This window comes from Cyprinodon tularosa, unplaced genomic scaffold (assembly GCF_016077235.1).
Source record: "Cyprinodon tularosa strain WSP-4 unplaced genomic scaffold, ASM1607723v1 ctg215, whole genome shotgun sequence".
NCBI classification, from domain to species: Eukaryota; Metazoa; Chordata; class Actinopteri; order Cyprinodontiformes; family Cyprinodontidae; genus Cyprinodon; species Cyprinodon tularosa.
Genome location: NW_024038800.1, coordinates 609016 through 622879, shown reverse-complemented (window position 1 = coordinate 622879; position 13864 = coordinate 609016). Strand labels below are relative to the sequence as shown.

Here is a 13864-nt window from a genome sequence, read left to right as displayed (position 1 = left end):
TCTATGGAGATGGAGATTTCAGGTTCCAACAGGACTTGGCGCCTGCACACAGCGCAAAATCTATCCATGCCTGGTTTATGGACCATGGCATTTCTGTTCTAAATTGGCCAGCCAACTCCCCTGACCTTAGCCCCATAGAAAATCTGTGGGGTATTGTGAAAAGGAAGATGCAGAATGGCAGACCCAAAAACGCAGAAGAGTTGAAGGCCACTATCAGAGCAACCTGGGCTCTCATAACACCTGAGCAGTGCCAGAAACTCATCGACTCCATGCCACGCCGCATTAATGCAGTAATTGAGGCAAAAGGAGCTCCAACCAAGTATTGAGTATTGTACATGCTCATATTTTTCATTTTTATACTTTTCAGTTGGCCAACATTTCTAAAAAAAAATCCCTTTTTTGTATTAGCCTTAAGTAATATTCTAATTTTGTGACACGATATTTTGGATTTTCATTTGTTGCCACTTCAAATCATCAAAATTAAATGAAATAAACATTTGAATGCATCAGTCTGTGTGCAATGAATAAATATAATGTACAAGTTACACCTTTTGAATGCAATTACTGAAATAAATCAAGTTTTTCAAAATATTCTAATTTACTGGCTTTTACTGTACCTGTACACGGCAACATCTTTCGTCATCTTTACCCTCATATATACACGGCAACATCTTTCGTCATCTTTACCCTCGACAGGCTGCAGCCATGTCCTGAATTCCTCGTTTTTCAGACAGTTTTGAGGAATTTACAATTTCCCATTTTCTAGCTTTTCTCTCCCTCGAGCTTGTTTCCTGAACCAACAGCTTTACGATCAATCAGTTCCACGTAAATATATCGCAATATATCTGACGAAATTGTTTTTATAAACTTTTTTTTTTTTATAAGGCATTTTAAATGCCACAATAATCCCATTTGATGAGTTTTAATGCCAATTAAGGCCTTAATTTAAAAATAATAATTTAATGACTTTTAATGATCTTTTTAATGACCTGCAGAAACCCTGAACGTACTTAAATCTCTCCTGGATGTTTTGATACTATGGAAGAGATAGTATCTGATTATAATGAGATACTAACTCCAAATAATGAGATACTAACTCAATATAATGAGATAGTATCTCAATATGTTGAGTTGCTATCTCGTTATATTGAGATAATTAATTTTTTAGTGGCGGAAACGGGCTTCAATAGGATAGAAACTTGAATGTAAAGACAATCTTTTACCGTAGCTGCTGAGAATAACTTTACACTCAAACCACAGGAACATCACTACGATTCACCTTAGGTGTTTGACTTGAATGTTACTTTAAACATCTTGATTATTATTTTATTCATCACTTCATTGATTTTATTTACTGCTTATTTTGTTGTTTGGCTAAATTGTTTTTGTGGAATCAAATGCTTGAAACAAGTAATTTGACAAATAGGAATTTCTTATAAGTCAAAGAAAAATAAACTGAAAACTAAAAATCTGCAGCACCTTTCTTGAAATTGACAAAAAGGTAATGCAAGTGAGTTTAAATGTGTGAAAACTAATTATAAAAATTTGACAGATAAACCTGATTGGTTAATCTCTAACGCAGCTTTTACTGGATAAAATCTTCCACCAGAACAAATCAACACAAGAAACTGGAGTCTAATTTCCATTTTTATTTAGGATAGTACTTCCCTTTCAGTTAGGTCATTATCTTCCATGTATCAATGACAGATCCCCTTAATTACTATTATGCATGACAACAGAAAGGAATCAAACTTATGTTGGGGTTAAGATGACACTTTACACACACAGCTTAAAGCATGGGAGGAAGTTAAGTACATCAAGGGTAGTAACAGGCTCCAACTTTTGACCCGTCTTCACAAGAGAGCCGTTTTTTTTCTTCATCTTAATCTAAACACGCAACCTACGAGAGTGTTATGGATCTTCATTAAACCGCCATTCTAATACCACAGGGTCGGCCCGCCCAACCTCTCCCTCCTTGTTTATTTTAGCGACAAAAAGGGAGGAGCTGGCAGGGGACAAACAGGTAGTTTCCAAGCTAGAAGTTTTCAGTTCATTATGTTTCACATCTGTACACGCAAAGGAAAACAAAAACAAAACAAAAAAGGAACGTAAAATAAAACAAAAAAGAAGGTAACAATGGGAAACAGCACAACAGCTGGCATACACAGACCTCAGCCAGAGGGTTCAGAGTAAATACACACACACACTGTACGGTTAGGGACCCTGGGGTTTGGTGGCCGTGGTTTCGTCCTTGCGCATACACAGATACAGTCCCACACAAGCACTGTACACGGCACAAAAGGTCACCTCAATATATGGAGCCAAAGAAGAGCCAACATCTAGGAGGATGGAGTGAACATTAGAGGTTCGGAGGAGGCTTAAAATTCTTGTTTAGACCCTCAGGTCAGACACACACACACACACCCTCAGTCACACAGTGACATACGTCTGTATGCATTTCAAACTCCATAAAGCTACACGCCTGTGCAGAATATACTATCATTACTTAGTGTTGCTAGCTATAGCCATTGAAATGGCAATATTTAATATTATGTTACCTTTTTTTCTCCTCAGAATATACAATAATGAAATGCATTTACAGACAAGACAATGGAGGCTGTTCACATGTTCAGTACATCAAAAGTGAGAGCTCGTCTACATTAATTTCTTCATGAGTGCAAAATCCAATGCTCCTCCACCTACTTCAAAGGTTCAATGCTGAGCTTTAGCAAGTCCACTTCTGCACAAACCGATTAAAAAAAAAACATGACAGTAACATTCAAACAAAAAGGTCTAAATAAGTAGTTATAAATATGGAATGTGAAAAACAGGTGGTCCAACAACTTACAAATACAAAATAAAGTCCTTCAGTGCTGTAAAATGTTTTCTCCATTTATAGGATAATCTAGAAAAATAAATAAAGAGAAAGAAAAAGGAAGTAAACTCAAAACAAGAGTGGGCTGTTGCTTGCTTGTGGCCCTTGCAGTGAGTAGAAGACCATGGGAAGCTGGTGAGGAACACAAAGGGAGGGCAGATGGAAGGTCAGATTGTGCCGGTTGGGAGGCTGGCTGTTCACATGCCGTAACCAAAGCCGGCCTGTGGCGGCTGGCCGTAGGCTGGTGCAGCCGTGTAGCCGTAGCCATAGGCCTGCTGTGGAGGCACGGCCATGTTGGGCCCTGCTGTGAGCATTAGCTGGGGTGTGCCTGCAACAACAGAAGACTGAACGCTTAGAACACACAGAAGAAGAGATGGATGGGAGGAAAGATGAAAAAAAAAATTAGCCGCTCCTACCGTAAACAATGGGTTGTGAGTCTGTGGCCTGCTCCTCCTGTTTCCTCAGAGACTCAGAGGCTTCAAGTTTGTCCACCTGTGGAAAGACATCCCTGAGTCAGACTTCAGCTGTACAGTCGGCGATGGGCTCCTGAAGAGCACAGGCAGAGACGCCACGTTTGTAAAAACAAAACAAAAACTGACCTCGGGGTTATTTCACTGGCTGACGGATGGGACCATTCCTGATAGGCGAAGATCAATACAGTCCAGATTTTAAATCAATAAATGAAAAGAAACAGGCTGCAGTAGGCAGACCTTACTCATGTGTTGGAGGCCCTACATGAGGCCTGAGGAATAACTATTGTTAGACTGCTACTGGCTACTCTAATCAAGCTGGACTACAGGTGTCTATTAGATGGACATCTGTTTATTTCTGTTAGGGAAGTAGGAGGACAGACAAATAGCTGCTGGGCAATAATGGTCCCACCATCCAGCCACCCAGAACATGTATGTATGTAGAGAACCAACTCAACATTTTAACACTAGTGTCCCCATCTTTAGCTGGAGGATGACTAAAATAGTTCAGTTAAAAAGAAATAGACCTTCAGCCATCATGACTGCTCAAAGTCCAAACTAATTATTCATACAAGGTTTTGTAAATTACACATTTATCAATATGGAATCAAAAGAACTGAATATTAGTGAATTATTTCACCTTTAGTTAAGAGTCCAAAGCGAATAGATGGTGTCCTGCTATCTTCTAAGTAAAACAGCTATCAGAAGGTGATGTGGAGTCGATTAAGAAAATAATTGGCCAAGGTTAACTGATTTATAACAAAGCCAAGAAAGAGACCAGTAGGGAAAGCGAGAACCGAGATCCCCAGAGAGCCTATACAGCTACGTGGTTTGGGTTCAGTTCTCTACATACGGCGTCACAAACGGCTACAGTCGATCTGACTAAGCAGGCTACGTTGAGAAGATACAGGCTGCAGTTTCATTTGACAAGAGAGGGGTTGAAAGACATGCTGAAGCAGCAGATTAGTTCTTTTCTTCTGAAAGGGTGCATGAGAAAGACAGAAGGAGAGCGAGCTACAGTGGGAGGGGAGTGAGAGAGGGTGGAGGGGATGAATCTGTTCAGCCAATTCAAGGTTTCCAGAAGCAGAAACAGCCAACGGTGACCTCTTTTAGCCTGTTCTGAGTGCTACGGGGGGGAAGCAGAGGGTGCATGCTTGTCTACTTCTCTCTCCCGAAAAAACAAGCTTAAACTGCTCCATACCATCCTGCATTTAAACTAAACTTGAAGAGATTTACTGTTCATAGAACCTTTTTTTCAATACGTTAACCCACCTTTATTGGACTTTATGCTACAACCTTTTAACACAGAGAAACATCTAAATAATGCATGTAAACAAGTCTCTGGAAATATAAAGGCTGCTTTAACAGAAATTAGGCTAACACTTAGCTGCAGTCTGAGCTCTGCACCAATGTTCAAATCTAATAACTAAAAGGAAAGCAAGCAAGAAAAAACCTTTTAACAGTAAGAAATATGAAAGAGACCCGAGAGAAGTTATGAAGAAATGATTCAGGATGTTAACAGCAGACTGCAGCTGAGTGGAGTTAACAAGTCAGCGAATCCATCTGTAACTCTGAATGAGAGGACCTGACAACAGCAGGGCAGGGATCAGACCAGAGGGGCACTCTTCACCCTGGGCTAAGGAAAGTGGTTTGGAAAGTGGCTCCATATGTGGCTGCACAATCAAATGTCTCAAAAATGCACCACAGGGAAGATCTGGACAAAGTCACATTTAGGAGTTTAGCTGCAGGCAGCTAAATGAAACTAAACTCATTTTGGATATATGATTTCATCTTTTGGTTGGTTCACTGAAGAAGGCAGCTCTTTTAGGAATACATTATCAAAATATATACTGCTCAAATAAAATAGGTTCTCACACTTCATCTGCTGTGTGATGGGTTTGAAACTAAGATCATTAATCAGCTGTCTCAAAATGTTTTCAGCCATCATGCCCTCTTTCTTACATCCACCATTTAAAAACCAACACCTATTACCGTATTTTCACGACCATAAGGCGCACCGGACTAAACGGCGCACTCTCAGTTATGTGTCCCATTTCTGTATTTAACACACACATAAGGCGCACCGGACTATAGGGCGCGTTTTTTATATACAGGTGCATGTCCTCTACTACCTTTAAATACCTCTACTGCGTATTTAAAAATACAGCGGGGGCAAAACTGAGTATGACTGTGCTTTATTCATGTATTTATTACAAAGTATTTATCAAACCTGGCAGCTGGCCGTGAGACAGAGACATAGCAGATGACACAGCGCTGTGGTCACTCCTAAATTAACTTAAAATCCTGAAACCTGCTGACGGAATATGTTCGCTTTTATTACCGGTATCCTGGTGCCTGCAGCTAAAATTATTTAGATGAAAAACACCTGCCAGCAGCCGCGGTGAACCCCAGGCTGCCCAGCCTACAGGCTGCTGATGAAGAGATTTCTGCTGTCAGCGCACCGCTGGTATGTGGGGGTCTGAGCGCCTCCGACAGAAATAGATAATCTGGATGAACTGACTGCAATTATGAAGTTTTCAGATGGACTTTCTCACTTAAAAACATATTAAAACTACTTTATTCCCACTGATCACAGCAAATATAGCTGCAAGATTTAGATTATTTAGATGAAAAACACCTGCAAGCAGCCGCGGTGAACGAAAGGATTTCTCCTGTCGGCGCACCGCTGGTATGTGGGGGTCTGAGCGCCTCCGACAGAAATAGATAATCTGGATGAACTGACTGCAATTATTAAGTTTTCAGGTGGCCTTTCTCACTTAAAAACATATTAAAACTACTTTATTCCCACTGATCACAGCAAATATAGCTGCAAGATTTAGATTATTTAGATGAAAAAACACCTGCCAGCCACCGCGATGAAGAGGAGGAGACGCGCCGGGGATGCTGTTGAATTAAGTTTTCAGGGAGAAAAATACAGCGGGAGCAAAACTGAGTATGATTGTGCTTTATTCATGTATTTATTACAAAGTATTAATCAAACCCATCAAAGTCATCATCCTCTGTTTCTGAATAAAACAGCTGCGCTAAATCAGACATGCCAGTTTCCCCTTCTTCGCTGTCAGTCACTTTCCGTTCAGCGCAGCTCCTCAGAAATAATGCCGGCTTTTGCGAAAGCTTGAACAACAGAGCCAGCAGACACTTTAGTCCAAGCATCTACAATCCATCCGCAAACTGTGGCGTAATCTGCCCGGCGCTGCCTTCTTATCCTGAAACTGTGGTCTCCGTCTGTCATCCATGGCTCCCACGCCGCTCGCAGCCTTACTGTGAACGGCTGCTTCACACCGATGTCGAGCGGTTGAAGCTCTTTTGTCAGACCCCCGGGATAACGGCGAGCACAGCGTTCATTTGATTCACCTTTTTTTCACATCGGCTGTGAGATGGGCACGCAGCGATGATGATGCGTGGAAAAAACCACCTAGTCTTCTCACATACACCTGCCTCAGCCACGCATCCATCCAGCCTTTTCCATTTGCGTTAATATCATATGTCATCAGAGCGCTGTCTGTCTCGCTGGCAGCTCCCAGATCAGCTTCTCTGATTGGTTGATGCGGCGCGTCCAGCAGCAAAACTTCAATTTTTCCATCTCGAGCAGCAGCAGCGTGTTGGCGGTGCGTCAGATGCTTAAACGCTCCCGACGTGCTGCACCAAAATGCGCTGCGGGACCTTTTGCTGCACCTATATGCGCGTCAACCATTGACTTTGCATGTAAACTCGCTGCTTCTGCTGCACCTGCTGGGTCCGGTTCACACCGATGTCGAGCAGCGTTAATTTGTTTCCCCATGTTTTTCACATCAGCTGTGAGATGGGCACGCATGGAGTTACATATTAACAGCGATGGTGATGAGTGGAAAAAAAACACCTGGTCTCCTTACATTCAGCCACTCTTTCATCATCTCCTCAATGAGGTGGTCTCAAAAGTCGCAGTTACAACACACATAGGGCGCACCGCACCATAGGGCGCACCGCACATTTTGAGGGGAAAAAAAGACGTTTAAGTGCGCCTTATAGTCGTGAAAATACGGTATATAGAGTGGTTTTCTCAAATCATTCTATTACTCAGCTTCCTTTTCTTTTTTTTTTCCCCCCCAAACACAATGTGTACTAAAATTAGGGCTGCAACTAACGATTATTTTAAAAATCGATGAATCGGCCGATTATTTTTGATGAATCGGACAAAAAATATTTTTTATATTAACCTCTTTATTCCAAAATAAACATTTTAGACAGAAGAAACAAGCACACAAGTACAGGTTGCTCATTAACTATACTGGTGCAATATGAAAAATAAATGTTTGTGTTAAAACTACGCAAACTTACATGAGAAATGTAGCTGTACATCCACAAAATATAGGCTACTTTGTTTCATAAAGCGCAAAAAGAGACAGGCATTTTTGTTTCTAAAAGCCCCTAAGGGGTTCAAACAATAGGTCCCCCGATTTCAACAAATTAGGTTTTTTTTAGACTAGAAGAGTTCTGCCTTTTAAGACAGGAAAGTATAGCAGTTAAAGTTGCTACTTGAGAAAATACTGAACCATAGAGATAAAAATAGCCCTGTGATTCAAATTATAAATTGTATTTGGAATAAAAATGAGAGAACTAGGGGTGCTAAAAAAACACATCCTCCAAAGACAGATATTTACATGGGAATGTGGCATATAATTAATTGACATATTACTGATCTTGCTGGATTTTATTCTGCTTTACTTCCATAAATTGCAGGATCTTCTTTACTTTATCTTTGCCAGAAGATTTAAACTTTAAAAGCCTTGCCCTCATAATTTGCAAGTTAATTTATTTATAAAGAAAATATAAACGCTGCTTAAGCTAATTCAAATTAAATTAAAAGTAAAATAAGTAGCCAACCTTATCCCTGTCTGTAACCTACTAACAAGGTAAGGAAAGCATTATATGAGCTACCTGAGAAACTAACGTTACGTTTCCCCACTTTAAAATGAAACAAACATGGTCACTCATCCTGATGATCAGCTCTCTTCACTGCCATCGAAGGCTCCAACGTGTTTTCTTTTCAGGTGCTGCATCATAACAGTGGTGCTTCCGTGCCATGTTCATTTGTTTTTACAAAAGTTGCATGTTACGACTTTTTTCACTTTACAAAGCGCAGGCTATTTTAATTATTGTGATCAATTTGCGCCGTCAATCCCGGCCTATGCGCGCTTCATTTGCAGTCTGGACGCTGAGCGTAAACTCCTCACAAAAATCCTGCGGCTCTGACTGCAGCGCTGAGAGGGATTCCTGTGAAAGAGGGAGAAAGGGGTTGGGATGGGGGAGGCGCCCCACGGCAGGCAAAAGCCGCCAGTGACACCGTAAAAAGTCGGCAGATTTGTCGCTAGTCGCTTTTTTGAAAAATAGTCGCTGGAGGGGTCTGAAAAGTCGCTGAGTTGGCAACACTGCAACTGCGGCGCTGGCTCGCTCCGCCATATTTTTTTTCTTCCCCCGGATGATGGCGGCGGCGGATGACGCATTAATTGCGCGACACAACTAATCGATGATTAAATTCGTTGCCAACGCTTTTAAAAGTCGATTTTTATCGATTCGTTGTTGCAGCCCTAACTAAAATATATATTTTTTACTGTGACAGTATCTGTTACACCAACCCAAAGTTGTCCATAACAGTACAGTAGAAGATAAAGTTACAAGATTTTTAATTTCTAAAATGAAATCTGAAAAGTGTGGTGTACATTTGCATTAAGGCTCCCTTTTAGTCAGTGCTCCACAGCTGTTACTACATTTGCGTGTCTATACCAGCTTTCAGGAGACAGAAAGTTACAACTACTGGCAAATGATTGTGTTTGAAAATTAAGTGCAGCTGCAGCTTGAAGATAATATTTTGATACATTGGAGACGCCAAATGGAAATATCTGCCGTATTCAGATATTACACGTCAGAGTCTTGCTAACTGCCAATACTTTTCCCCTGCCATCTATACCATTTGCACAACAACACATGAAATTGATCGTCAATCAGTGTTGCTTCCTAAGTGGACGGTTTGATTTCACCGAAGATTGATTTGATTGAAGTTACATTGCTGTTTACGAGTTCCATTTATTTTTTGAGCAGTGTATTATTAAAGAGTAAGGCTGTTCTCAGACAACAACTAGTGCGCAGCAGAGTTCGTCTGGAGCCAAACCGAGGCCACCACTTCAGGCCGCAGTAGTGTCCGATTGTGCACTGACCCAAAAGGGATCTAATTTATCAAACCTACATTTAGATCGAATTGAAGCTGCAGGTGTGAAAACACCCTTAGTCTTTCCACGTATGCTCTTTGATTTAGCTCTGGTTCACAAATACACCAACCTTAACCCACAGCATGATGCTGCCACCACCATGTTTCACTGTGGGGGTGTATGTTCAAGGCAGTATGAAGAATCAATCAAAAGATGTCATTTTGCAACTAGGTCAAATGTTATTCAGACATATCAATTTCTTAAATGCATTTGCTTTCTAGAGCAAACTTTGAGTCGCTATTCTCACTCTTTAATTAAATGTTTCTGGACTTTGTGACTAATGGCCTCTTTGTTGCTTCCACTTCACAAATACACACTATTTGCGTTATTACATTTAATAAATATATTTTCACTTAATCTCTGCATTAGAAAAGCCTGACTTTCCAAACAGAGCCTTAGAGGTTGGGTGTGAAGAGCCCCACTCAGGAACACTGTGGGTTGGTAGGTTGTCTAGAGGAGCTCACAGTCAGAAGCAGCAGAGTGATATGGAGGGAGGAGGGTGCATGCAGTTTCTGCTAACTTTACTCCTGCAAACTAAAAGCTACTGGTCATGGCAGAGGGAAGGAAGGGGGTCAAAAAGAATGATTAGAAAATGGATTCGACTTTCACCTTTTCCTTTATCGCATCAACCTGGAAAGGAAATTCAGAGAGGCAACTTAAGGAAGAAAAAAAACAACCGAGAGTCTCCCAAAAGTAGAAATGGCAGAGAGAAACATAAAGCAAACAGAGGGTTTGTCATTAATGAACAACAAAAACCCTCTGAGTGATGCGGGTAATTAACGCCACTTTTGATACAAATGCACACTTTTTTTATTTTAGCCGCTGTACGCCTCTGGTTTTAGTCATATAAAAAAAAGAAAAAGTGAACTCTAAGGGGCTGCAGTTAGATTCCATAATGCAGCTATCTGAAGGTAGTAAACAATGCGACAAATTAATCCTGAGTATATGAAACAAACTCTTTTTTTAAAGAAAATATTACATAACTGAAACTTTGAGGCGTAAAGCTATTTAGTTCTGCTACCTGTAATGAAAACAACACAGCTTGTATTTCTGCCATGTAACAGTGATAAATGAAGCAACACATTTGTATGGAAAAGCAGCTTGAATGATTGAAAAACAAACAAGATGAGACGATGAAGGACAGAAGCAGAGGAAGAGGAGCGAGAACAGAGGAAGAGCTGCTGATACTGAGGAACTTCTGAAACTGCAGAAAAAAAAACTTTACTGGCAAATAGTGTATGAAGACGCATCCTAGCAGCTGTTCAAGCAACATGTAGAACTACTGAGTTTTGGTTCAATAAGACCATTGTGTCCCTGTTTTACTGGGACTGCTATGGAAAAGCTGGTCTTCACAGACAGGAAGGACTGGTGTAAGTTTGTAAAACCAACTCAAGATCTTTCACAGGGAAATAACTCTTCATACCATCAAGTTTCTCTAGTAGAAGTTGTTTATAGTTGCTCATCTTTTACTGTATCTAGATTTTAACTCCAGACAGCTCGTACTAGTCTACGTCCAGCAAACCCACCTTAGAGAGATACTCTCTCATAACCTGGATGAAGTATGGCATGGAGAAGTCCATGATGTTGTGTCGCCAGGCGGTTTCCAGCACCACGTCTGGCCGCAGCAGGTCGTAGCAGGTGAACAGGCAGGCGGCAAAACACTCCTTCTTGTCTTCCTGCAGGAACCAGGCTAGGAGCTCCTCAGCCAGCTCTATGTCTTTGGACTCTGATGCATACTGCATGGCATCCTGCAGGAAGAGATCACAGAAGCCACATCTGTAAGCTGAATCTAAGGGAGCGTTTTGTGCATTTTGGAACAGTGAAAATTATTCAAAGAGGTTAAGATTTGCTGTGGTTCGATTACTGCACCTTGTAGAGCTTGTCCTTCTTGCAGAGCTCGACGCTCTGTTTCCAACGGTTGTTACCCTTGAAAAGGTAGGCTGCAATCCTCCTGAATTCAATCAGCTCATGCTTCTCCAGGCTCTGAGCCAGTGAGATGTTGTCAAAGTTATCGTATGCGTCGATGGATGTTCGCAGTGCCTAAAAAACAAAAAGATGGTAAAAGAGTGTGAAACCATTTATAACCTAAATGCAGCACATGAATCAAAGTAACCTTTTTTACATCCATTTTTAGACATATTAAAAAAAAAAAACAAAAAAAAACAAAACCTGGTGCATATAAACTGATAGACAATAAAACAGGTCATATACCGCATAGTCTTCCTCATTAATGAAAAGGTTGTTGAGTGCCTCATTCACTGCCTTGTTGTTGTGATTCTGGACCGATCTCAGGTACGGTTTGACCAGAGGCAGCTGTTTCACCTAAACAGACAGGAAACAGGAAACAGGTCGTCAGCACCCCAACAACCCCCAACTACTGACAACCTTCTAACTTCCTTCCACTGGCAGTGTATTGAACCTTGCTGAAGAAGTTCACAGCACGCGTGTGGTCCAGCCTCGGAGAGAGCACGATGAGCAGATCATTCAGTAACAATGGCTTGAATTCCAGATAAAACTGGACTGCCTTGTAGTACAACTCTACATTAGCCACCTGTAAAGAGAATCAGCCATTCAGTGATTTCTCCTCAGTCTGACAGGATTAACTTTTTCCTTTTTCTTTTTTGTACCTTGGTGACAATGTCTTTGAACTGGCCCTCCTTCCAGGCGTCAGATGGATGGTTCATCATGGTGATGATGGCGTTGTCATACTCCTCGTACTTGTCGTAGAGGAACACCAGCTCACCCCAGAGGTGGGCCTGTTCAGCTGCCCTGAGAACCTGAAACACAGTCAGAGGTTATTCCACTACCTTCTAATACTTTGCTTCCAGGTTTATACACGTTTGCTTAAAATGGATGATTGCACTTAATGGATGATAGGAAATCAAACGTACTTTAGGAATGTTGACACGAGACCAGAAGAGCTCCAGGTGTTCCCTCATCTTCTGGGGTTTAAACTTGGAATAAAGGATGGCCAGCTCTGTGAACATTCCCATGTGTGCACGTTCCAGGCCCAGCGCAGCCTCAAGCATGGTGATCAGCTCCTCAAAGTAACCGCGGTCCTGCAGGTGACACCCAAAAGGACTCAGGACTCCAACCAAGGAATTGCATTCAAAAAACTGATCTTTGCAATTTCCTCACATAGATTATGTTTTCCTTCACAGCTCAGATGAAGGCATTGCCTAATTTTCATACAATTAATATTATTTCCTGCTTAGCTAAACAAGTCACACAATTAAATTCAAATGATTCATTTATTTTTTAATTTTCTACCGAAGCTATCCAATTTACCTGGTAGTAGTTGATTAATTCCTCCAGTTCGTCAGCATGGACGACGATGTGCAGACCGCACATCTGGGCTAGACGGAACTCCTTCCCGTCCACACAGGCGAAACAAACCTGAACGGCAGCAAGGACAAACAATATGTGAGCTTTACAAAAGCATTTCATTTCAAAACTTTTTAAAGATAAATCAGCAGAACTCTCCTCACCTCCTTCCAGGTGCGGGTGCTGTTGGCCTTGCGTGCTCCGTCTACAGCTGCCTGGTATTCTCCCAAGTGCACCAAAGTGGAAGCCAGACGGCCAAAGTTGGACACGTTGTTGTAAAGCAGTTTGGCTGCTTCGTACATCTTGTCGTCGTAACAACGATCGCCCACCTGAATGAAGATAAATCGGAGGTTAAACCAGATTAAACCAGACTGTGTTCTGGCTGATCCAAAAAGGGGTGTGCTACTCAGGACCTACTTGCTGAATGTGGGCATTATTGGGACCGTTGATGAACTCCTCCAGCTCTGCCAGGCGATTGGTTTTGGCCAAAGCAAAGATCAGCTCTGTTTCTACGTACGACTCGCGGGCCTTCTTACGAGCCATCTGCAGAAACTTGACCAGGTCCTCCCAGTTTCCTGCACACACAAATCATTGTTTTACATGAAACTTTTAAAACATAAAAGTCTTAATCCAGCTATCATGATAGAGAACATCTCACCGCTTTGGGCTGCAGCCTGTCCCACCTCCATGTAAGCAGATGGGTCATCAGCCTTGATGTAGGAGTCGATGGCCTCTTTAACCATCCCCTTCTGAAGCTGAGCCTTTGCCAGCTGGCTCCACACTGGAGGCTCATTGCAACGCTCTGCAAATTCATATGCTCTGTCCAGGTTCCCAATGTGCTCAATCAGAACCTGGGGAACAAAGAGAGAGGTGAAAATAAACCAAAACAATCTTAACAGGGAGCGAACGCCAGAAAAATAGAACTAAAG

General features: G+C 41.7%; 1 protein-coding gene across 5 annotated transcripts in view; it reads right to left on the bottom strand.

Moving 5' to 3' along the window:
- Positions 1-1634: 1634 nt before the first annotated feature.
- The window catches only part of LOC119783997 (clathrin heavy chain 1), a 33073-nt gene continuing 20843 nt past the window's right edge, over positions 1635-13864 (bottom strand). For 2 of the 5 annotated variants that reach the window (XM_038285789.1, XM_038285790.1), the window contains 13 exons: positions 13594-13786; positions 13353-13510; positions 13100-13264; positions 12900-13007; positions 12503-12670; positions 12239-12388; positions 12031-12162; positions 11823-11933; positions 11481-11651; positions 11138-11359; positions 10221-10241; positions 3292-3367; positions 1635-3203 (listed from right to left, as the gene is read on the bottom strand). In XM_038285789.1, the coding sequence (XP_038141717.1) occupies positions 3073-3203; positions 3292-3367; positions 10221-10241; positions 11138-11359; positions 11481-11651; positions 11823-11933; positions 12031-12162; positions 12239-12388; positions 12503-12670; positions 12900-13007; positions 13100-13264; positions 13353-13510; positions 13594-13786 (1806 nt within the window). In that variant the 3' untranslated portion in view covers positions 1635-3072. Of the gene's footprint in view, positions 3204-3291; positions 3368-3474; positions 3513-10220; positions 10242-11137; positions 11360-11480; positions 11652-11822; positions 11934-12030; positions 12163-12238; positions 12389-12502; positions 12671-12899; positions 13008-13099; positions 13265-13352; positions 13511-13593; positions 13787-13864 lie in introns of all 5 variants that reach the window. The other 3 variants (XM_038285791.1, XM_038285792.1, XM_038285793.1) reach the window with 2 other exon arrangements.